The 24,804-nt window shown below is 33.3% G+C and overlaps 5 protein-coding genes across 18 annotated transcripts in view; 2 read left to right on the top strand and 3 right to left on the bottom strand.

The window, feature by feature from the left end:
- Window positions 1-24,804, bottom strand: part of LOC129792578 (protein phtf) — a 295,904-nt gene that overhangs the window by 55,406 nt on the left and 215,694 nt on the right. The window lies entirely within an intron of this gene.
- The window catches only part of LOC129792640 (univin), a 273,488-nt gene that overhangs the window by 55,406 nt on the left and 193,278 nt on the right, over window positions 1-24,804 (bottom strand). The gene's annotated exons all lie outside the window — the stretch shown is intronic.
- Window positions 1-24,804, bottom strand: part of LOC129792654 (RNA-binding protein Musashi homolog Rbp6) — a 154,319-nt gene that overhangs the window by 55,406 nt on the left and 74,109 nt on the right. The window lies entirely within an intron of this gene.
- Window positions 127-8,815, top strand: LOC129792676 (protein rogdi). Its single transcript, XM_055831986.1, has 7 exons — window positions 127-177; window positions 2,046-2,355; window positions 2,580-2,950; window positions 3,021-3,141; window positions 3,208-3,417; window positions 7,242-7,464; window positions 7,532-8,815. Exons 2-6 carry the CDS (start codon window positions 2,242-2,244, stop codon window positions 7,308-7,310), a joined length of 885 nt encoding a protein of 294 aa, XP_055687961.1. The 5' UTR covers window positions 127-177; window positions 2,046-2,241; the 3' UTR covers window positions 7,311-7,464; window positions 7,532-8,815.
- Window positions 9,895-18,220, top strand: LOC129792651 (3 beta-hydroxysteroid dehydrogenase/Delta 5-->4-isomerase type 2). Its single transcript, XM_055831946.1, has 6 exons — window positions 9,895-10,532; window positions 14,366-14,433; window positions 14,634-14,741; window positions 14,855-15,022; window positions 16,446-16,694; window positions 17,242-18,220. Exons 2-6 carry the CDS (start codon window positions 14,391-14,393, stop codon window positions 17,853-17,855), a joined length of 1,182 nt encoding a protein of 393 aa, XP_055687921.1. The 5' UTR covers window positions 9,895-10,532; window positions 14,366-14,390; the 3' UTR covers window positions 17,856-18,220.

Here is a 24,804-nt window from a genome sequence, read left to right as displayed (position 1 = left end):
CCTATCTAATCAACGTTTATTTAGAACTTTTCTCTCGAGGGGCTTCTCAGTAATTGTGATATTCTTGCCGTTTTTTCTTATTAGTTAGTGCAACAAATTTAAATATCGGTGTACATTCTTTAGTAATGGAGCGGTCGAAACTTGGAATAAGTTTGAGACTCATCTGAAGCTGCATAGGTAAGCTAGGCAAGTGGATATCACTGTTAGATGTTGAATGAACAAACTCACAATCATGTGCTGATTGCAAGATCGCAAGGATTTTAGCTGAGATTACACGACTACAGAAAAGGGTTGTTAAATTTCAATTACAAATACATTTCCGTGATAATTACTCTGTAATTGTACTTGAAAGTAATTGCAAATACATGGTAAGTAATTGGTAATTGAGTTTTCTATTACAGATTATTAAAAAAAAAATCGTAATAGAAAGTAATTATGAATTGTTTGAAAATTTTCTGGAAGTTTCTCCGGTGTGCGTCATAATTACAATTACTTAGAAAGTAATTGGTAATTGAATTTTCAATTAAAAATTACAAAGTAATTGTAAGTTCAATTAAATTTAATTGATTGCTTAATTACTCAAATACAACCTCGACTACTCAATTACATTTCAATTTTCAATTACTTAATTACATTTGAATTACTCAATTACATTTCAATTACTCATTACGTATTTTATATACCTAATCTGTAATTATCAATTCAATTACCAATTACCATGTATTTGCATTTACTTTCAATTACAATTACATAGTAATTGTAAAGTAATTGTAATCGAAAATTCAATTGAAAATTACAAAGTAATTGTAATTGGAAGTTCAATTACATTTAATTGATTGCTTAATTCCTCATTTACCTCAATTTTCAATTACTCAATTACATTTCAATTACTCATTCAGAATTTTATATACCTAATCTGCAATTATAAATTCAATTACCATGTATTTGCATTTACTTTCAATTACAATTACAAAGTACTTAATTGTAATCGAAGATTCAATTCTGAATTACAAAGTAATTGTAATTGAATTTTTACAACCCTGCTATAGGGGTAGGGCTGATCTAGTTGTCCTAGAAATCTGGAACAGCTCTGTATTTTTTTTTTATTTTAGCCGTGCAAACAGTTTTGTTGATGAATCGCACAACTCGTGATTCATAGAGATTGAAAAATTTCATTCATAATTTTTTTATACCAATATAGCCATTGAAAATCAGCTGACAACTTGATTGATTTATTATGGGATCTTATCTCTCACTCAAACACAAATTCAACTTTTAACACTTGGAGGACCGGGCAATTTTCACTTACGCGGAGGATGAAATTGGACAGAATGACCAACGGTTTTTTTTCAAACATTTCAAGGAAATATGGAAGATTGCATTTGCAAAATAACTATGCGTGCATATTTTATTCAATTAATGGGGGGATTTATTGCGCTTCGCGCAAATTTTGGATAAAAAAATATTATAATGGAAGATTGAAATCGATAGACAATCTAAAATATTGGTTTTTATGGGTGCGCTGAAACCACTTATCAATCTCAAAAGAAAACAATTTATGGAGGCTACCTGAAGGGTTTTTTTTAGATTAATCCTTGTATTTGCTTATTTTAAGTATTGAATTTTCCGGAGTTTTTATGTAAAAAAAAAAGTAAACAACACTTTGACAATTGTGCAAAAGAGTATTTCGACGTGCCCGAAGATTATGAACCATATTCCTATCTTTTAACACAGGAGTATGGTTCATAATCTTCGGGTGCGTCGATTTTTTTCGAAAAAAAAACCGTTGGTCACGGTGACCATTTTCATCCTCCGCGTATATTTTCGACTTTGACCTTAATTATCTTTTAAAAAGCAAAATATTTTCCGGATTTTCTTTAGCCTAACTTAAAGTAATTGAAATTCCCTACACATAGACGTGGTATTTATCACGATAGGTTCAATACATTTTAATCTATGACGATTTAAAAACTCGAAATGGACACGGTGTCCACATAAATCCTCTAAGTGTTAATTTAGCGTACTTTTATGTACTTTTATGCAAGTTACTGTAATCTTATCGTGTTGGAGGAGTTTTAACCATCAGTTTTTGAGTTCGTGACAACGCTAATCACCTTCAGTCACCATCCGTCTGAAGGCTGGACACCATGTCTTGGTGTTATTGAATTTTTGGGATAGAAAGTGGAAAGTTTTTGAGATCTTCTTCACCGCGGAAAAAGAATTTCTCTCATTTGTGGCAAAATGAATAATTGGATTTATGGCGGGACCGGCACTTCTCGCCTTAGCAGCCGAAGCGCCCTCTCGCTAAAACGGCGGAAAGTTAGAAAAATGGCTGACGACGAACAAAAAAATCTTGTAAGTCTAATTAAAATTACATTTTATGCATGATCCCACGGGAGATTTTCTCTCTATATCCCCAATTTGCTTCCTAAAAAATCCACATTGGCAATTTTTAATTGAAAATCCCACAAAAATCATTCAAAAGTTTTCCTAATAATGTTAAATGATTTTTTTTGAAGGAAAAATCGAACATTGAAGAGTCTCAAAGTATTAAAAAAAATTCTTTTAATTCCATGTAGCAAATAGAATTTGAATGGATTCTACATGAAGAAGTGCACGCAGTGCTGAAGCAACTCCACACAATCCTTGTGGAGTGTGCACGACGTTTCCCGGTGCCTCTCTACGACAATGAGGGCAAGAAACAGGATAAATTTGTGTTGACAGTGCCTCAGGATCAGCTAAAGTGTGTCGTGACACTCACGGGGGATGCCATCACGCATGCAGATATTAGCTTCAAAGTTCAGAGGCATCATCAGCAGGGTCATCAAAATCAACGGACTAGCATTAATCAGGATTCACCGTGGAAACTTCAGCAGGTTCAGGATGCTGCAAATCACCTTCAGCAGGCTATCAATCACATTGATAATGTTGATGAGAATTACACATTCAAGTGAGTTGGAATAACAATTTTTTTTAAAGGGATTTGGAATTAAAGGTCATTGTAATTCATCTCCTTCCAGGACATCTGATGAAGTTCTTCATGTTTTGGGGAACATTCTTGGCGCTCTGCAGCGTGGAAGAACGAGTCTCGTAATCCCAAAGAAGAAATCAATTGACGAATTAATGAAAAGTAGAAATATGGTGAGTAAAAGAACTTTTAAATTTCTCTATAAATTATTTTTAATTAAAAAAAAACAAATCTTGCAGAAATCCCTTTCACCCAATCTTCCGGAAGATCTCGCAATCAGCTTCTATCTACAGAGCCACAAACTCATATTTGCTGTGTATCAACTCACCAATATTCAGGGTACAATGAAATTCGATTCGTATCAGGGTGAGTGCTCCGTGCCGTGGCTCAACGATGTCCTCGTGCTCTTTACTGTATCCCTACAATTGTGTCAACAGCTCAAAGATAAGGTAAGATATCTTTTTGTTTATTATTCATTTTTGCTAAATATCCTGATCTCTGATTATCTTAATTTTTTTTAAATTTATAATCTTCATAATTTTTACTTAATTTCTCTTTCATAAATTACTCAAAGATGAGATAGATTTTTCTTAAAACTTTTTAAAAGGAGATGTGTTGCTCACGATTAAATAGTCATTAATAAATAATCTTTTAAAGAATAAAAAAGGTCGATTGTAAAAATCTTTTTTTTTTTACTTTTTAAAAGATTTTGACAAATGAAGCTTTCAAATCATTTCATTGTTGGACTCGTTGGGCTTTAAACTATCGCAAAAATCTTTCAAATATGTCTTTAAAGATTCCTAAAAGAGTATTTTTCACAGAATGCTAAAATTCTTATAACTCTTGAATTGTAAGAATTGAAAGGATCCTTGATAGAATTAACCCTTGAGCATGAAAATTGACACAAGTTTTATACATTTTATATAATTAGCAAGTTCTTAAAGCTCTATACTTTCAGTTTATAATTTAAACAGAACTTCAGAAAAGAATTAATTTACACCTTAGTCTCAAATCATGTGTGAGCAATTAGCTAAAGTTGTAATAAAAGTGCCTAAAAACTTCGAGGAAGCACAAAATATGCTAGGTACTTGCAATTCAGACATAAACCTGGAATGAAGGACTTTCTTTGCTTTAACTTATTTAATTAGCTGAGCATACCTATGCTATTTTTCCTCATTTCCGTCTGAGTAATCAACGATAGGAAAAAAGATTCAATAAATTAAATTCTGAGGAATTCCCACTTTAGTATTTGGAGATAGGTGTTGTACTACCGGAGTATACGATAAAGATAAAAAAGTTAAATCAAGTTAAAGCTCGCAGCGCTTTTTTTATATGGCTGTATTGTTAAGAATAAGGGTTGTAAGATTTGAAAACAAGATAGAAGAAATGCGTCATCGAACTATTTATTAGATAACATTCAAAGGTGAAAGTAAAAAGAAATCTTTGTATGGATAAAAAGTTCTTAAGGATAAAGTAGAGGAATGTCAGACTTGTAACTCGAAATAGACTTTTGCAAGCATTGTTATTTCTTTAACATTTTCCCTGACCTTATCGGATGTCGGTGATTTCTGAAATGTTTCGAGGGAAATCTGAAAATTCCAACGTTTTTTTTTAAGTAGGTATTTCATTGTGGGGAGTGGGTGGGAAAATATGTAATGATGATGGGTAATTGAAATCACAGCATAGTGAAATTTTTTTTCACTTATTCTAAAATTGAAAATGTGTCACAATTATTCAATTTCCTAAATATCGATTTTTGCTATCATAATTTCAACAGACATTTCGTTGATATTTCGCATACAATGAATATTTCATGATATTCTGATCAATATTCATTGGAGCGAATGCAAAAAGAGGGATTTTCGCTGCAAAATGGTAGATTTACAATATATGTATATTTTTTTTTTAAATAAAAGCTGACTGTTATCTGTGGGAATTTTTGTAAATTCTTAATTTTGCTAATTTTTTTTCATTCACATGTTTGCACTATTAATGTGAATTTTTGTCCATAAAGGTAGCCCAATGCTGTCGATACTTGAAACACTTGCGTCAATGTATTCAAACTTTAATATTGATTGAAAAATGTAGTATACCTACATACATACATATGGGGGAGGGGTGGTACAATTGTATATTCACCTGATAATGAAAAACGATGGCAGATAAATGAGACAGAAGGCCAATTGATATGGGAATTGATGTGTACGCGGGGAAAAAAATTCGTCAATGTGAAATTGCGGGAGGGTACCTACCTACCTACCAAAAAAACTGACTTCAATGCAACTGAATTGATTTGCTGCAATATTAAGGACTCACCGAGAGAGCGAGAGAGAGTACAAAAATCTGTTTATCTGCAATGTATTTTGCCATGAAAATTCTATTTGGAATTGTTTTTGTCGAAAATTAATATTTTATCTGGGTGGTCTCATTTAAAAATTACGTGATTGGCATTGTACATTGGAAGTCAATCGTTGTTCAATAATTCAAATGATAATATTTGACTTGAATGGCTTTCCGAATATTTCTGGCTCGTTGCGTGGAAGAGATACAGGAAAATGCGGCGAAAAAATTTGTCTCTCCACATGGTAAACATTGTGGTATTACTATTACATAGTCATACACATAAAAATTATGCATTGTGGAGAAAAAAAGGACGTTTTTATCTTTAGCGAATATGGGAGAAGAGAGTACATGAGGATGTACGAAAAAAAATAAATGAAAAATTCAGAGAAAAATAATGTGTAATTGGATATTTGATTCTTCTTCTCGGGGGAAATGACAAAAACAATCACATGGAGAATATTAAATGGAGAAAAGAATGAGCACGTGAGAGCGAATTTATCTAAAGTCAATATTTTTAAAGTGTCTTCTGTGTGTCTGAAACTAAAGCTGTGAGTGTTGTACAACTTTACCAAAATTTTCAAATTGCTCAACAGTGTTATCATTATTATTCTTATCGTGGTGAATTTTATTGCAATCATTCAGACGCCAATGGATGAAAGGCACTTAAGAGTTATTTTTCTAAATTTTCCATAAGCTTACGGGGTTATCACACTATAGCTCTAAGGGAGCTATCACACCTGAGCTTTAAGCACTAAATACTTAAGAATTTAATATGAAAGAATAAATGAAAGCAGCATTCGTATACTAAGAGAAAGGCTAGAAAATTTCAAGCATCAAAGCTGTTGTAAATACAGAGCGTTGAAAATCATTTAAAAAATTCGTTTAGTAAATAAAATAATAATATAAAATTCTAATAATTTGCGATATGATAGTTTTATATGAAAAATCAGGGCCGTAGCCAGAAATCTATTCTTGGGGGTATTTTAGAAATCATTTTCGATGGAACGTTTTCGTCTCATTGCTAGAGCCCTCAGTCGCCGAAATTTTAAGCCGCTTGAGTCAGCCGTTGAGTTAATTTTCCAAATCGCCGCCGCTGTTATTCAGAAATTTTTTTTTAAGCTGCCGCCGAAGCTCTTATCAAATCAAGTCACAGCAGCCGATACTATGTGCGGCTGAGGGCTGAGAGCTTTGGTTCCATTGAGCTCATTTTTAAACAAAAAAATGCTAACTCTAGCTGCCGAAATTTCAAGATGCTTGAGTCAGCCGTTAAGCTATTTTTCCAAGCCGTTGACGCCGAAACTTGGAAATTTTTTTACGACTCTTAGGAAATCAAACCGCCGCCACTGATAAAATGTGCGGCTGGGGGCTCTTCTTATGGCTCTTCTCGATTATGAAAATGTTTAATTAATTATAGTTATTTTAGAGCGAGAATCAGTGCAGAACTATATGTATTTATGGTCTGAGTCAGGAAGGACGAAAAACGGAAAATTTCAGAGTTTGAATTTTTTGCCTAAAATTACGTATTTGAGCTCAAGGATCACCCAAAAATTTTTTTTGAAGTATTTGTCCTTATAGATTCCTTATGGCTCTTAAAGGATTAAAAACTAAACGACATTAACTACTGTTGCATTAGTGTAGTAAGAGGAACTCTAACGTTTAACTCTCTATTTCTAACGTTTGACATTCTAGATTAGAGATCTCTCGACCCCCAAACACCCTCCCTGACTACGGCACTTGCTGTGAAAAACTGATTAAACCCATCAAATCATTTATGTATTTATTTCACCAAAATATTTATGTATTTTTGAGTATTTTTTAATGTGAAAAATCCCCTTAAAGTTCACAGAACTTCTGCCCGAGAGAATTTTCTGTAATAAAAGAGAATTGCAATCAATACCATTTCATTTTTATATTTTTCTCTCTTTTGCAGATTTCTGTATTTTCACAATACAAAGATTTCACAGTGGGGTCACGATCGGTATCAGCGTTGTCCTACTGAATGATGTTCTCAATAAATAGTCTACTTACAATTCTCTTTCAATAGCAGCGAAGCACACGAGAGGGGAGAAATTTATGCAAATTAACAGGATACTAATTGACTGTGTCAATTATTGCCAAGATTCTCGACAAACAGGCGCGAGGAGGGAAAAACTGTGAGTTGTCTCGAGAATTTTTTCTGCTAATTGATTTCTCAGCAATGTTTTTTCTTTGCCTTTCCAGCTTCTCGATTGATTTATGTGACAAGGAGGGTTCTTGCGGATATAAAAAAACAACCAAAAAGAATTCAATAATGCAAATTATATTGTGAGATAAAATAAGAAATCTTTCTGACGTTCAAATTTTGGGAGAAGTTTAGGCACACCCAGGGTTTTTTTTCGGTGCGTTGTTAAAAGAGGCATTAATATTTTGAAAAAAAAAAAAAATTGCCCAATGCTTAAAGTCATGTAGATAGTCATCTTAATCGGTGGATATTAACTTAAACTCACATGATAATTGTCTCAAGCGAGACAAGAGACGAAGAAGGTGAGATTCAAGGTGAGACAATAAATCATAACGATAGAGTTTCCACAGAGACATTTTACTGATGAGATAAATATTTAAACCGGAAATATTTTGAGTATTATTATGAATATTTGGGGGGAAAAATGTGTTTCAATACCCGGAATAACTCCACTTTCATCTCTCATCGACAAATTAATAAAATAATAATAAACAATGGTAGTTATTGTTTTAATGTTTAAATTCATTCATATCGAGTGCAAATATTTTTTTATTAGGTAAACGCAATTTTCACAAATTGTGAAAAAGTGAAATATGTTATAACAAAGTGTTTGAAATAATGAAAATTAAAGTCTTCATCTATTAATTTATTCCTTTTTTTCATTTTTTTTTATAGGAGCACAATAATAATAAAAATATAACCCGAAATAAATTATTTCAACGTTAAATACATGCATTATTTATTTCTTAAAATGATTTATACATTTTTTTATTATTTAATAGTTTAAAAAATTGGAAAAAGGATTTATTTAACATCTAAATTTGCACTTTTTCTGTTTCGTTTTATTTTTATTTTTTGTAGGAATTACAAATGAGCTGGTAAGTTAAGGTACGAAAGGTTATTTTTTCAGTGTATAAAATAATTGGAGAATGATTAAACTTTAATGGGAATTAAATAAAATAAAATTATAGAAAGGTCATATTTTTAGATTAATGGTTGGAAAGGTCAAAATTTTATCTCACAGAGGTTTTCTTAGACAGGTATTTCAGTTTTAAGGGACTAGTTTTTCACATTTTAGCCTATTTTGCATCATGATTAGTTGTTAAACTTAAAAAAATATATCTTTGATCTGATTTAATCAAAGCATAAGATGTTAAAAATAAATTTTAATGAATTATATTTATTGGAAAGTTCATAAGGGCTCCTAATAACGTATTAAAATTTAGAATTTTAACTTTTATAAAATACGTGATACAGCAATAATAAAATTTGATGGAAATTCAGAGTTTCTTATTTATTTTTTTTTGTTTTTGATTTTTTTTAGCAACAGAATAATAACTGCAGCCTATTCTTGGACAAGAATCTTCCACAAATTCTTCATCATAGAAATTTCTGTCACAACATAAATATGAGAATATAAAAATTTTTCTAAAAAGTTTCCGTAATAAATCTAATAAACAGAATAAATGTTAATTAACAATTTAATATTCGAAAACCAAAGATCTTGTTTCGAATTTTTCTAATTTAATGCAAAAGTTTAAATTTGCATGACGGAAAGATAACGTTTAAAATGATATTTATATCCGCTCTATACTTTTTTTAATGTTGCATTAAGGGGGGTCTCTTGGGAAAATTATTAGAATTTACACATTTTTAATGTTGTCATTTTCTTGGGGTTTTTCTTAAACTTGGATATCCGATTATGGTTACATTTGAAGCGTAATTATTGAAGTGTAAGAAAATCACTTTTCGCCATCTTAAGTGCGACGCCATCTTGTGATTTTCCGACTTTTCCATAGAACTGCCCTAAAACACAAAGGTAGGTTTTTCTCAGGATCTACTGGATGGATTTTGATGGGGTAAAAAGCAAATGAAAGAGGAAATACCAATGCAGATTTTGATGTAGCGGAATTTTGAATTTCCATTCTGGGACTGAGAAAAGTGGAAAAATGTGACTTTTGTTCACAAGTTTTTGACATTTTTCTACTTTTCTCAGCCCCAGGATGGAAATTCAAAATTCTGGTACAACAAAATCTGCATTGATATTTCCTCTTTCATTTGCTTTTTACCCCATTAAAATCCATCCAGTAGATCCTGAGAAAAACCTACCTTTGTGTTTTAAGGAAAATCTCAAGATGGCGTCGCATCTAAGATGGCGGAAAGTGATTTTCTTACTCTTCAATAATTACGCTTCAAATGTAACCAATATTGAAAAACCAAGTTTAAGAAAAACCCCAAGAAAAATAAAAATATTTAATTTCATCAGCTCTCACAAGAGACCCCCCTTAAATCTCACATTTGGTTACTCAAGTTCATTATATTCATTCATATTTTAATCCTATAATGAATGCTGTTTTTTTTTCTAATATTCGCACAATGTCGAAGCTGTTGCAAATGTCTATTTTTCTTGAAATTTCAACAGCAACCAACAACATAAATTTTTGCTTTTCTTCGTCTCTAACTTTGGCAATATCCACTCGAATTTCCCCCAAAAATACTATTAGCTGTGTGACATTGAATTTTGATTTTTAAATGAAACGCAACCGTGGCCGAAGCTTACACAATAATTTTCAAAATGTGAACACGATTGAATGTCTTTAATTGAGTGTTGGGTGCGAAGCACGCGGGCTTCTCTTTGCCATGGAGGGAGAAGCAAATTCGTGTGAGTGAGATGCAAAAGTTGTGCTTTTGATTTGCTAAAATGAGTTAGAGAGATTGAGTGTGTGATGCTTGTGAAAGACTTCGACGTGTTCCTCGGCAGCAGCGGCGGGAAAAAAGGTAACTCGGGGGGATCTTTTTTTCGCTTTTAGCCATTAAGTCGAACTTCTTATATGGCACACAAATTCGACTCTGCTTTGGGCTTCCTCGAGCATCATTTTCACTTTCATGTACCCTCAGTCATACAATTGCTTTCGATCAATCAACTTTTGAGTATTCGTGATTAATTTCCACACGCAAAAGTTAACATTATAGAAACGCAAGGAATTTGATATTTTCTGTGTGAGTGAGAGTTTTTCTTAATTTTTTATTCTTCATGAAGTTGTGCTAATTTGTTAAAGAGTTTTTGGGATATATGTATGTATTTCTTCAAATTCTGAGGAGCTTTTTCATGCTTCCTGAACTCACCCAAAGAATGAAGACAGAGCCAGACAGATAAACTTTGTGTTGTTTTTGTGTGAATTTTCTTGAATTTCCCTAAGATGTTTCTTTATGGATAAAATTGAGCAAAACTACAGATAATATGTTTTTTGTGTGAAGATGACGCCCAATTTTTAAGAAACATAACACATTAAATTGACCTTATATGATTTAGATTATAATAAAATGTTAATATGTTGATACCATCGAAATCTTTCCATTGAGCTTTTAACATAAAGATAGTGAAACCTAAATATGTGTTTTCATGGAAATAAGAACTATGTACGAGGTTAATTTAACTATCAAATGAAAGGTCTCAATCCAAATATTTACCTCTGAAGAAAAGACTAATTCTCATGATTTCGTAAAGTTTAAGAAAAAATCTTAAAAGAATGGAAAACGTGGTCCATAACATTCAAAGTATGAAGAATCATTATAAAAGTCGGTTTTACTTTACTTAAACGTATAAAAACGTCTAAATAAGCAAAGCTCTCATCTCATTTATATACAAATTGGAGGTATATATTTAATTAAATTCTAGGAGATATTTTTTTTAAGTTTTTGATGAGATAAATTTCTCAAACAAAAATGAAATGTTTTAGGAATAATTTCCACACCGTCTATACAAAAAATATATATATAGTATCAATAGAAGTAAATCACATTATTGGTGAATGTAAAATAGTAGGGGAGAGCGGGGTTAAAAAAGTCACTTAAAGGTTTAGAAAAAGCTCAAAATATTATATTTCCCAAATAGATAAAGCGAAATGTATAGCTCATTTCATTAGGAAATTTACTGCCCTACACCTCTTTCTCAGATCATTTTGTTCTATCTAGCTAGGAAATATGATATTTTAAGCTTTTTCCAAACCCTTGTGTGACTTTATTAGCCCCGCCCTCCCCTATGTATAAAAAATGACTTGAAAATCGATAGCTGAAACTGCCCAAAAAATGGCAAGATGTACAAAAAAAATTGAAAAATGGGCATTTATTGGGAGATAAGACTATAAATGCATTAAAAACAATTCTCTGTATTCAAATTCAATACTATACACAAAAAATTATAGATTTATTTCAAATGTGAAAATTGCGTAGGGAGCCCTCCGACATACATTATGTATACATATATCTATGCGTAAAAAAATTCAATTAAAGTAACATTTATTGGTGAAAATTTTCGTACAAAAAAATCAAAAGAGAATTAAATAATAATAAAATATTATATCTGACACTGAATTGTCTCCATATGAAGGAGTCAAAAAAAATCGTGTGAGTGTGTGTGATAGGACTTTGAGAACAAAAAGAGCAATAAATAAAATATTGCATTTGTTGCCATGAAACTCACCAGGAATTTTTATTAAACATTTTTCCACGCCATTATTTATTGATGATACTCGATGGGGAACCTTGAAGGGGGCAAAGAGTGGTCAAAATAGTGAAAGTTTCAATGATTTTCTGTTTATTGCACCTTTTGCTATATATATTGAGTTAGAAAAAAAAAGAATTTCCGTCTATTTCCCAATCATTGGAGCATGTTTAATATAAAATTATATAATATGAATAATTATGAAAAGCTGAAAAAATATTTTTTCGGTGATTCATTAATTTATGGCTTTGTGTTTCGTGTTAATTTTTGCCCAAAAGCTCGTGCTTTTTGCTTCGATGGTTTCAGTGGCTTCATAACATTTAATTTCGCAAAAAGATAAAGTAATAAGTGCATGAAAATAGTATTTACAATTATTGCTAATTTTATATTTAACAATATTTTGTACATACTGAAATATATTTGAGACCGAAGAAACACTATTTTTGGAAAATTTACAAAAAGAAAATGCTCGAGTTATAAAATAATTAAATGATTTTCTTATGAACATTTTTTAAAGGAAAATTTTAACCAATTTTAACCAAAAGGCCCAAAATTAGTCTTAATTTCAATCCAAATTTTTATTTCTAGATAAAACTTACCTGCACATGACAATTAAATTCTTTAATCTTTTAATATTTTGATCAAATAAATATGAACAATAAATTACTTACAATTCACCAATTCATATGCAAAACTTTTCCCATGGTTTGTCTTTCATTCGAAAATTTGACAATTCAAATACTCTATAGAACCTTGTGATTTTCCAGCTACATACTTACAAAATAAAAAAAATTCCCATGGCATTTACTTCTCAATGCTGCAAAAAAACCTGACATAATTTTTTTAAATCAGTTGCAAAAAAATGCATTGAAAATATTAATTTTAATTGTTTATTCATTAGTTAAACTTTTGATTTCCATATTGTCATGGAGATACTTTTGAAAGAAACTTATTCTTTTTTAATTCTTTAATTTTTACCATGATTTATTTACATAAATCGTAAATGAAAAGCAATAAATAAATTTATTCTATTGAAAGCCCCGTAAAATTTAAGATATTTCTCTCTTGCTGATGGAAAGATTTTTTTTACGTTCAATGTCGTTTTTTTAGCTGTGATTCTTTCTTCAAAGAAGCACAGCTTCTGTGTACACTCTAAAATGCAAAGTCGTCAGATCGGGCTCAAACTTGGGATGAGCACGAATTAGGGTCCCTACATTCCAAAAAACGTATGCGCCAAAAATCTTTCCGGCCGGCCGGCCGTCCGGCCGGCCGGAGTATAACGCTAAATTGCGCGAAAACGGTAATAGATAGAGACTTGCGGTCAACGGCAAAGTTAATATATCGGGTGGATGAAATTCGATTATGAGGTCAAATTTTACCCCCCACTCCCCCGTCCGCCATTTTGGAACACCACTAAATTTTGTTTTCGCTATATCTCAGCCCCTGTAATAGCTAGAGGGCTGAAATTTTGATATGTTGTAGGGGCCATCAAGACCTTTCCAACGATACCTCATTAACGATTAAGGCTTTCTTCAAAATTACTGCGCGTTGGCTGTGATTCGGCTCGCGAGTAAGTCTCTCCTCAAAATTTGCCCATCCTCAATTTTCCGTCAATTTCACATTTCACTGACAAAGAAAGAATCACAGCCCGTAAGTTTTACTTACCGTTCTTTCGCTTTATACTGTTCCGTCCATGCTATTTTTAATGTGTTATTATGTTTATTTAATTATTCTTAACGCATTTTCCTCACGAAAAATTCCCAAGAAAAAAAAACCCAAAGATTTTCAGAAGGAGCTTTTTCTCTCATTTCTAATAGATTTATTCTTAATCACATATTTCTCTCTAACCAAATTAAATTATTCCACCGTCTAATCATTTTGCATGAGTGAGAGTTTTCCCATCTGAAGCTTTTCTACTTGTATGATTAAGTTTTAATTGATATTTAGCATATTTTGCGGATTATAAACTTTATTTGTATAGGTATGCATATACCGTCGTTGTATCAAAATTTACTAAATATAATTAAATATCTTCGAGTTATGTACGTCCAACTATTTTCTATTTTAATTGTTGTTTTATTTTCTTGCAAGATAAAGAAGCTCTGCGTATAATTGTATTATTATTTCTACGATTATTTTTCTCTCATTTCAAATTTTCAAAGTAAAACTCATTCATAGAAGGGCGAGCAAAAAGAGCTGAAAAAAAAGAGAAAACTTTTTCCTTTCCATTCTCCTCCGACAATTTCATCAAATGTAATATCTCAATTTAATTTATTTTATTCTTTTCATTCACTTGGTTCCTCCTTCCCACTTGAATTATCATCGGTAGGGTGGTTTCAAAAATAGAGGCCACCATGACAGTGAAGAAGAAAAGCTCAGAAATTGTCCTAATTGTGGGTGAGTTGAATGTTTTTATATCTTTTTCCATTGAAACTTTTTTCTTTCTTTCACACATTTTGGGTGCTATTTTTAATGGCAATTTGCGTACCATTGAGTATATAATACGAGAAAAAAAATCCCATCATCCTTGATTCTCTTCTCATGCGCTTCCATGGTTGGGGTATGATTGCTGTGCTATCTACAATGAATGGGAAAAGGCGGAAGTGGATTCCTCGGGCAACACATCGTGAAGATGCTCACGGAAGATGACGACACAGTGGCTGAGATTCGTGTGGTGGACGTGAAGCCGTACGAGAATAAATTGAGTGAGTAATGTTCACGTGGAAAACATATTTGACGCCTTTTTAATTCCATTTTCTATTTCCTCCCTTTTCGCGCGCACAACGCTACCATAAATGCCATTTTTGCTATTTACCAGATCACAGTGCATCGAAGAAAATTACCACGTACATCGGAGACATTGGCGAAGTGGATATGAAATGGGAAATGGCATTTGAGGGTGTTGACTGTGTATTTCATTGTGCCGCCTACATTAATTTTCAATATCCTCCCAATGTAACTGAATTAGAACGTGTAAATGTGGATGGTAAGTGATTTTCTCCTCTTTTTTTATCACCCCGCTCTCTCTCCCTCTATATTTTCCCGTACAAACCTACCCTTCCATCCCAGACGGAACATCAGGAAATGATTCACGATGGACAAACTCGAGGAAATTCAATCAGGGAAAATTTTCTAACGCGCTTCACTCTCTCACCATTATAAATTCACGACTTTTTCCATCCTTATGCCTTCACTTCATTGACATTTTCATGGATGGGAAATCAATGGAAAAAGATTGATGGAAGAAACAATTTAACTACAATCTAAATGGCATCTTTCGCACTCATCGAATACATAAAATGTCTTTAAATTTTATAGTTTTCTTTAAAAAAAAATTTATTTTTTTTGAAAATTTTAGTGGGAAAAATGCAAAAGTATTAAATTTCTCTAAAGTTTAAATATTTTTATTAAATTCACCCAAAAATCAGTAATTATTTCAGCATATTGATTCCATTTTCATTGAACCATTAATAAAAGCAGTTTATATAATTTTTCAAGTCTTCCCCAAACCAAATTAAATGTTTCCCAAACTCTGTCAGCATGGGAAAAAAGTTTCGCGTTTTCCCCGGGAATTTTGTTGCTGTTTTTCAATCAATTTCAGTCTTGTCTTACGCCTTCTCACTCTCGCGCGCGAATAATTTGAGGGATGGACGAGCAAAAAAAAAACGAGTGGATCTCACCAATTCCGGCACGAAGGGTAATTTAAGCGGAAAAGTTTGCCTTTAATCCTCCTCAATTCGACTGGGCTCTCTTTCGACAATTAATTTATTGCTGACGATTTATTATTAAAATATCACTGAATTCTATCACTTTTAATTTATTTTGGGAAATCTGCCAAAATTGCCTTCCAGCAATTTTCTTCTCCCTCCTCGTTTATCGTATGCCAAATTGGTAAATAAATTATTGAAGGAGATTTACCATGATTCTATATTTCTTTATGTATGATAAACAGAAAGATCATTATTGGAATTTGATTAATTGTGGCAGTTAGAACTACATATAGCGCATATTGGAAATTGGCATATTCTTAACTTTATTTCATTGGTCATAAGCTTAATTTTTAGAACGTCTAAGAAATGTTTTTCTACAAGAAATCTATACTTTTCTATCCTTTTTCTCTCATACACAATGCGTTCAATTCTATAACATGCTTAACAACATAAGGAATGCGTCTTTTTGTGAATTCTCAACAGTTCTTGAAATCTTGGCAAATTCAAATTGATAAATCGAATAGAGCACATAAAGGGGATGTGAAATGGTCTTACCAATAAAAGGCACTTTGGCCTTTTTACGACATTCACGTGGTGTGTTTCTTTGCAATAAAAAGAAAGGCTCTGTTAGGATTCATCCCCGCAACTCTTACACACACACACATGTGATTCTTATATGACCTTTTTTCTTCCTTATAGGAACAAGGAATGTCGTGAATTTGTGCGTGAAATATCGTGTACCTAGGCTTGTTTTCACGAGCACTTCAGCAGTTACACTTGTCCCATACATGGGAAGTACTTTCGCGGTGATTCTCAACCAAACTGAGGGCAAAGCACGCGTCCCGGATGATGAAAGTGAATTTATTATTCCTGGATACATTGCTTCGAAGTTGAGAGCTGAGAAAATCGTGCTGGATGCAAATGAAACGCCCCTCAGGGATTCTAATGGTAAATTCAGGATTTCACATTTGTTAATGATTAATCAAGGAAAATTTAACAAAATCTCTTTTCTTGGAAATAATATAGCTTGTGGTGAATTCTATTAAGAGGGATAAGCTCCCGAACGCTCATCGTGGTGGAAAAACTTCACTAGGGCTTAATTCTCTAAGAATAAAGAGAATACTCCTGTGAAAAACTTTAGCAGGATTTTTGCGATTTTAACGTTTCTTTTTCTAAGCGTTTAAATCTTTGGGAGTTTATCCCTCTTGGAGAATTTTCTCCCTTGAAAAAAGTTACCCTCTAATTTTTTTTATTCTAGTAAATTAAATATAGAATTATCCCAGATATTTTTGAAATTTTCTTGAAATCTGACTTGAAAATTGTCTAAAATTAGTCAATTCTTAATCAAAAATTTTGAAACTCCGCTCAACAAAATTCTAAAACTCTTCTTTTAACAGAATCTACATGATTTTTTTGAAAATATTTTTTTTTGTCATTTTTCTTCTTTCAAAGTTAACGAAGAAAATTTATTCTTTTCCAATTACTTTTTTTTCAGACGTTCTTAGGACTCTTTCTTTGCGCCCTACATTGATGTATGGGGAATGTGATGAGCGATTCTTTCCACTCCTAATGCGTATTGGGGCACGTTTTGGTGGACAAATACCTAGAATAGCTGGTGTAGGTGGGAAGCAGCAACTCACCTACGTTGGAAATGCAGCTTGGGCACATATTTGTGCTAAAAAAGCCCTTGGAGATGCATTTGCTTGCCAGAAAGTTTCAGGACTGCCCATTTTTATCACAGATGACTCCCCCATTGAGGACACAGTACGGTTTTGTCAACGAATGTCCAAATCACTAACCCCGGAAGCTAAACTCAAACCAACATGGTGGTCTATACCTGGCTTTATGACCTACTTCTTTGCATGGCTCTTGGAGTTTTTTACAATTTGCATCTTAAAGCCACTCTTTGGGGTATCATTGCCTTTTCCACCGCGCGGCTTAGTGGCATATTCATCGTCCATCATGATGTACTGTCGATTGAGGGCATCCATCCACTTGGACTATGAGCCACCATTCAATGAGGCCCAATCGATTCAGAATAGCGCGGTGTGGTATGAAAAGTATCGGCGTGAAGTGATTTTTGGGGGACAAAAGGGGAGTGCCAAATAATTCTTCGTTTAGAAAGAAAAACTGCTACATCATCGCACATTTCCATGCCGTACGCATTCCGCAACAACTCAAAGCTCCCCAATCGAGTGGAAATCTCATCAAAAGTCCCAGGATATTGAAAGCGACACCTCACACAATCCGCCCGAGGGAGCTTCCATAGAATGCCCTCGCCCTCGTGCCTCACCGGAAAGTCATCATTAAACTCCATTAAAGATTAACGACGTTTGGAGGTTCTCTCTCTCGAATCTAATGCTCTCGGATACGCTTTCGTGAGTGCAGGAATGTGACAACTATGCAGGGGTGAAAGGTATATATATATGTATGTATTTAAGTTAAATAAATTATTTTACTTTTTTAATGAAATTTACTCAAAGTGGTGTTTTTTTCTCATTTAATGTGATTCAATAATTTTTTTTTTTTCATAGGTCAGTTTTGCTTTATAAATAATCCTAAATGAAAACTGACCCATTACTTTAATTTAAAAACATGTGTATGCTCGCCCACGAGCGTGTTGGAAAATATGTTTAAATGAATGTACCCTGTGGCATGTAGGTATTATATAGGTAGGCTTGACCATAAAATTTTTTTTCATTACATTCGTTAAACGAATTTTCTGACATTTTCTAAATATAAATTAATTCATTTTACAATTTATCTGACCTATTTTTCCTTTTTAGGAAAAATTTAGTATTAGTTCAATGTAGTTAGTTATAAGTTTGAGACCTAGAATATTAAAGACTTGTCTTTAGATCTTTTCATTTTTATATCCTCAGGTACTTGGGGATCCATATCACTCAAATAACTCGGACGGGATTTACTTTAAGAAATCAATTTTTGAATAGAATATTTTTACTAGAATTTTTAGGTAGAGGAAAAACACATGTAAAATCACTTTTGCTTAATGACTGATTTTCGTGTTTATTCCTTCTTCTTGGCAAGTTTAATTGCCAGTATTGATACAGAATATATTCGGTTGGGAGTTGCGAGAAAAACGGTGATGTGGTTGATAAATTACGCGTAAGTGTAGGACGTTGGGGAAAATGCGGAAAACGTATAAAGGACAAAAAAATATAGGAATAGAGGGCAGAAAAAGTAGAATCCTCTTGAATGGAACTTGTTTCAATTTGAACGTCTTAGGGATTGAGACGATTGCTAAGAAGGATGCCGTTCAATTAATCTCTGAAGGTTGTGATTAGATACTCGGACATGTGATATTAATCTCCTGGGCTTGAGGGAAGCCACGGGGATTGGCGGGCGATGAAATATCCCAAATGGAAAGCTACAGACATTACGTGTATCGATTCACACACATATTCCTGCCCCCAAAATTCATTCCGACATGTACAAATGCACACAGACAAGGATGTAAAACATAGTCGCAAACGCTCTGAGCCCATATTTCCGCAAAGAGCCACCCACCCACTCATGGGGGGGGGGGGGGCACCATCCCATGCGACCAGACGCCGCCCAACGCTTCCCGACCGGCGGCAGAACCTGAAAATGTTTCCGGAGTAGGCATACAAAAACTGGGCGAGCGAAATTCACGCGAATGCAGATGATCATCAAAATTCGAGAGAAGATTCAGCGCCAAAAACGATGAATTTGCTTTGCTGGAAATTGAATATTCTCCCTCAAATGCGATTTAAATAAATGAGGGCAAAGATTTACAAGAGATTAAATTTTTTAGGGTAATATTTTTGCAAAATTATTTATAAAAGATCTAAATATTTAAAGTATTACTTCGAACAGTTATATACAATCAAAATTTAAAATTAATTTTATCGTCAATTATTTCCTTCATGAGAAAATCAAATCAAAATTTTTTGACAAGGGCACATGGAAAAGGAAATCATATCAATATAGTTTAAAATTCCATGTTTTAACCCTTCAAACGGATATTTTAGCCACAGCCAAACCACATTGCTGGATATTGTATGAAATTATGATTTGCTTACCCTGCTCGGTGTCTCTCATGTTCCAACGCATTTTTGAAGTTGGAAATCGCGTACATATATATGATGCCAATATATGGAAGGATAATGAGATTAGCGAAAATGGGATTAATTGGTAGCTTCCCTCAATGAACGTGCTCATCTTGTGTTCAACGACCCTTGAAATATTTCATCGTATAACCCACATCTACGTTTTTTTCCCCAAACAATGCACCCTTCAAACCACGAGAGGACCACTTCATTACAATCACGTGAAAATTCATGTGCAAAATTCTTTCCGTCCCACGCAAAGTTGATGGGGATTTGCAAAATTTCATGTGTGCTTGAGAATAAGTAATTTCTTCAATGTAAATAATTGATGATGGCAAAAAAGGTTCATCATGAGCATTATCCCTTGATTACACTATTAAATTTGAAAGTGGATGGGCCCAGACCACAAAAATTGTCACACACCATTTTTTCAGAGCTCATGTGAAAAGTTCGTGCTTGGATCTTGTGGCGAATAATTCATAAAACCTACATAGAGTATCAGTACATTACATATAATGCTATGTACAGTACATTGTACATATGTGCCTCTATAATGGGTTAAACAATGTGTGGGATGTGGAAAAGTGCTACCAATTTGTATGATATTGTAAGTATGTATATCTTATTTAGTACGTTGAATAAATAATTTTATAAAAGATTCCATTTTTTCCCTAAAAAAAATAAAAAGAAATTCTTTTACAGATTAAATGGTTAGTTAAACTGGCTACCCTTATTCCATATTCTTTTAAAAAAAACATCTTTAACAGGAGTGGAGCTAGAAATCTTTTAAGGATTGTTTTAAAAAAAAATTTGACGCTAAAAATGGTTAAAAACGGATGATTTTTAAGCGGACGCTTCTTTTGACAAATTGCGTAATCCTAATGATTTTTCTAACGCTTGATGTTACTTTTGATTTTCCCGATCTAATGTTTAACCTACCTTTTCTAGCATTTGACATTATTTTGTACAGTATTTGACGTTTATCTCTTTTTTAACGTTAGACGTTCCTTTTGTTCTGATATTTAAAGTTTCTCAATCTTTTGAGGTTAAAGTTTGTGATTTTTTTTTGACGTTAAACATTCTGTTCACTGCTTGACGTTTCTTCTAATGATTAACATTTATTTTCTAATCGTTTGACTTTTCATCTCTAACGTTTCATTCTTTTTTTCTAACTTCTCTTCTTTCTCGATTTTAGCCATTAGAATTTTTGAATCTGGAATGAATGTATGCTTTAAACAATAAATTAAAAATTTACTTATTTGAATAATCAAAAATTCACCCCATTTGACTGTAGATATAACACAAACCTTTCGTTATTAATCTGAATTTAAATCTAAAATTGATTTAGAATCTTCAATTAAACTTCTTTTTCGTTCCGTTATAACTTTAAGTGTTCGCAAGAAGGGATGAATATTCAAAGAAAATAGAGAGAAAGTAAAGGAGACACGAAGAATTGGAATTATTCTGCTGTGTGAGAGACTTCTCGATTCCTTCTTACATTTTAATTTCGAAGGATTAAGAGGCACTTCTTGAGGGTTTGATTTTATCACTCACGATGTGATTTCATTTTCCACCCGATAAATCCAACAGAAAACTGGTCTCCTACGCTAAGATAAAATCTGTTGGTTTTCCCCCTTCTTGAGGTGTTTTCCTGGGCTTACATTTCACAACTTTTTCGACGAGGACGCTTTTCCATGATGTGCATCTCGGTCTTGCGTTGATCCAAATGAAAAAAGGAAACATTCTCATTACTTTCTCTTCTCACTATACATACACATTTTATCTGTATTATGTTTGCACGACATCCTCGGGATTTATTGAAATCATCCCCCATCGTTGCCAAATCCACTCTAAATTGAAGTATTTCATGCGGAATATCTCAACAAATTTGTGCAACATAAAAATACCACGCATATTCTTTAGCGTTCTTAGCATATTGCCATGGCTCGAGAAAAATCGCTTTTAACTTTAAAAAAAAAAACATGTTAAAGAAATATCTGCTTAAATATTTTAATGAAATGAATAAATTTTTTGGTATTTTCTTAAGTTTAAGCGTTGAAGGTGAGGAACAAATTGAATTTGATTACGAATGTCCTCGAGCAAGAATTTTCTGAGAGAAATTGGATTGAAATTTCATATAGCGAAAGGGGGTGTGCTCAAGTGAGCAATTAGGAATGCAATAAATGCAAAAGCTGCGTTCATGTGAACACACCCATGTCGTTGATCCGCTTAATTGAGACATTAATCGCGGGGATGATTTGGCGAGAAAGTGGTGGGTGATTTTTCACGACTGGAGCACAACAGTGGTTGATTGAGGAGTTTTCCCGAGGAGAATCCGCGAGATGGGGGCGTTTGCGTAATGATGCAAATAATTCTCGCGTTATATGCTATAAGGGAAAAAGGCGAAGGAAAGCTCGTGTGTGACAAAATGAGGTATCCGCATGTTTGGGGCGGGTATGGGAGGGAGGGGGGCTGCGAGAGGGGAGGATTAGGGATTTAAATGAGGAGCACTTTTGCACATGTCGCGTTTCACGAAATTGAGCCTGCATGGGAGAAAATCCGCAGGTACCCGCACATCATCAGCACACAAAGTGCGAAAATTCCCTGGAGGAAGTGAGATAAGAAAGCGGCACACATCTTCTGATTAATGACTCTATTGCTTTCTCTCTCTTTCTATCTACCACCCACTGTTCCATCCGGTGCTGAGAAAATCTCATGGACAATTTTCATTCCTTTACCTTTTCGTGTATATAATGTACGTGTAGGAATGCTTTTTGTATATAGGTAGAATAGAAGAAGGTATTCATACAGATGAGGTATCTTTTGTAAATCAATTTTGATTTACACAAAAAAGGGAGAAAAAATTCCAAAAAGTAAGATTTAAAATATGTAAATATGTATGCTATACGAATATTCCTAAGGAAAAATTTTTGACTCAGGACACTGAAGGGAATTATTTTTGGATCAATTAATTTTCTTCAAAGATTTTTATTTTAATTTAGAAAATTTAATTTTAAAGGTTTTAAAAAATAAAAAAATCTCGTTGGGAAATGGAGCTTTTGAATATTTTTATCTCACAGTTACTGAACTCCTTAGTTTCCTAGATATTGTTTTTTGGGAAGAAAGAAGACAGCATAGGTGAAAGACAATTTTCATTGTTCACCATTGAAATGATCAAAAGATTAAATGGATGATCGAAAAATGAATGAAAATCGTTATAAAAAAAAGTCCTGGAAAAGTGTTTTTCCTTTTAAAAATAGTCTAGAGAAAAAAATACAAATCTGTTTAAATTTTCATAGAATACCAAAAATCACACAACTGTCGAATTGTTGGTAAAGAATAGAAAAGATTTCAATCAGAATCGACGTTTCGGTTAAAATATTGAGCCTATACGCAAAAATTGGGAAAACTTTTGAGACCCCCGGCAAACCATCAATATTGTCTATAAGGAAGAATATTGGCAAAAATAAAGATATTTCGCATTTGGGGAAAAATAGGAAAGCGAGAGTAGGAAAAAAATATTTTGTCAGAATTGTGCGATGTTGGCAAATAAATCAAATTCTTGTTATTGAGACTTTCACCTTAAGTTATTCGTATATTTTCACCCCTTCTACGTCCGGCCCTTTGGTTATTCGCCCTCTCAACCCCTACAGCCGCGCGTCTCGGATGATTTATTCGGGAGATTTCTGTCCTTGTCACAATTTTCATGTTGAAAAGATCATTTTCATAACCCGTAATACATCATGTGAATGTGCCACACACAGACTCGTGCAGAATTCCTCAGCTGAGGCCACAAGGAGTGAGAGTTGTGTGAGGGGAATTTTGGCGTAAGATGAGGGTGGTGGAGGACATTCAGTGAAGCGGAAGTTGAGATTATTTTGCTGGATGAGACGCTTTGAGGGAAATAAATTGCAACAGAAATAAGAGGGGAAATCGATATTTGCACAAAATACGCTTTTGTCTCTCTCTTTGTGCCTCCCTCGCATTTTAACGCTTCTTTTAGCATTATTTATAGGCATTTTTCTTTAATAGTTATTAGCATAAAGAAGAATGATATCTGTATGGAAGCTTTAGAAATATTAGAATCTTTAAAAATAATTTTTATGCTCTTCAGAATTCTATGCGCACAATATTCTTGGAATAGGGAAGTCTTGTAAAATTATTCTTCCCGGAAATTTGTGAAGATTAGACTTTCAGCAATTCGAGAAAATGAGCATTCACAAATAATGGAGGAAAGTGGGAAGATCCGGTAAGTGCCAGAAAACTTTTCTCCTGTGAGAAATAATAAACAAATTTTTATTCCAACGTTTCGGCTCACTCTGAGGCTTCTTCAGGGGCTAAAGAAAAAAAAGGAAAATTTGTCGGGAAAAATAACTGAACAAACCATCAAAATATTCTACGGTAGCATTTTCACCAATATCTCTTACAAGTAAAAATTAAATAAAATTATGATTTTATGATTTCATCTTTAAACATTTTACAGTCCATCCTTTTCAAATCAATTCAAATTCATTTATAAATATTTTAACGAGGCAATGAAGAAAATAATTAATTGCACAATATATGTAATTTATTTTATCCAATAAGTCTTTCATTTTTAAACACACTGAGCGTGTACAAGTGTCACTATAACGCTCCGAAAAGTTCTCAAGTTTTATATGAAATGCATTTTCTCATTGTGAACGTCCCGCAGGAAAATGGCTCGAGAGCCCAGAGATAGGTATCGGCAAAAGGAGTCAGAAAAGGAATGACCGGGACGAGTTGGATGCGATTTTTGCTGAGGCACCCTCTCGTCGTAATTATTCCACCCTCATTTCTCTGGAGCTGACTCAGTCATTTGCGTTCCATGGGATAGGGGACGACCTTTCGTTGTTTCATCTCCTGACACGTCTCGCAACTTGAATGTTCCACTTGAGTTGATATTCGTCAACTTCTTGGGATACACCTCTTCCTCCCTCACCCTGCGA

This window comes from Lutzomyia longipalpis, chromosome 3 (genome assembly GCF_024334085.1).
Source record: "Lutzomyia longipalpis isolate SR_M1_2022 chromosome 3, ASM2433408v1".
NCBI classification, from domain to species: Eukaryota; Metazoa; Arthropoda; class Insecta; order Diptera; family Psychodidae; genus Lutzomyia; species Lutzomyia longipalpis.
The sequence above is the reverse complement of the archived record's forward strand: the minus strand, read 5'-3'. Positions and strand labels throughout refer to the sequence as shown.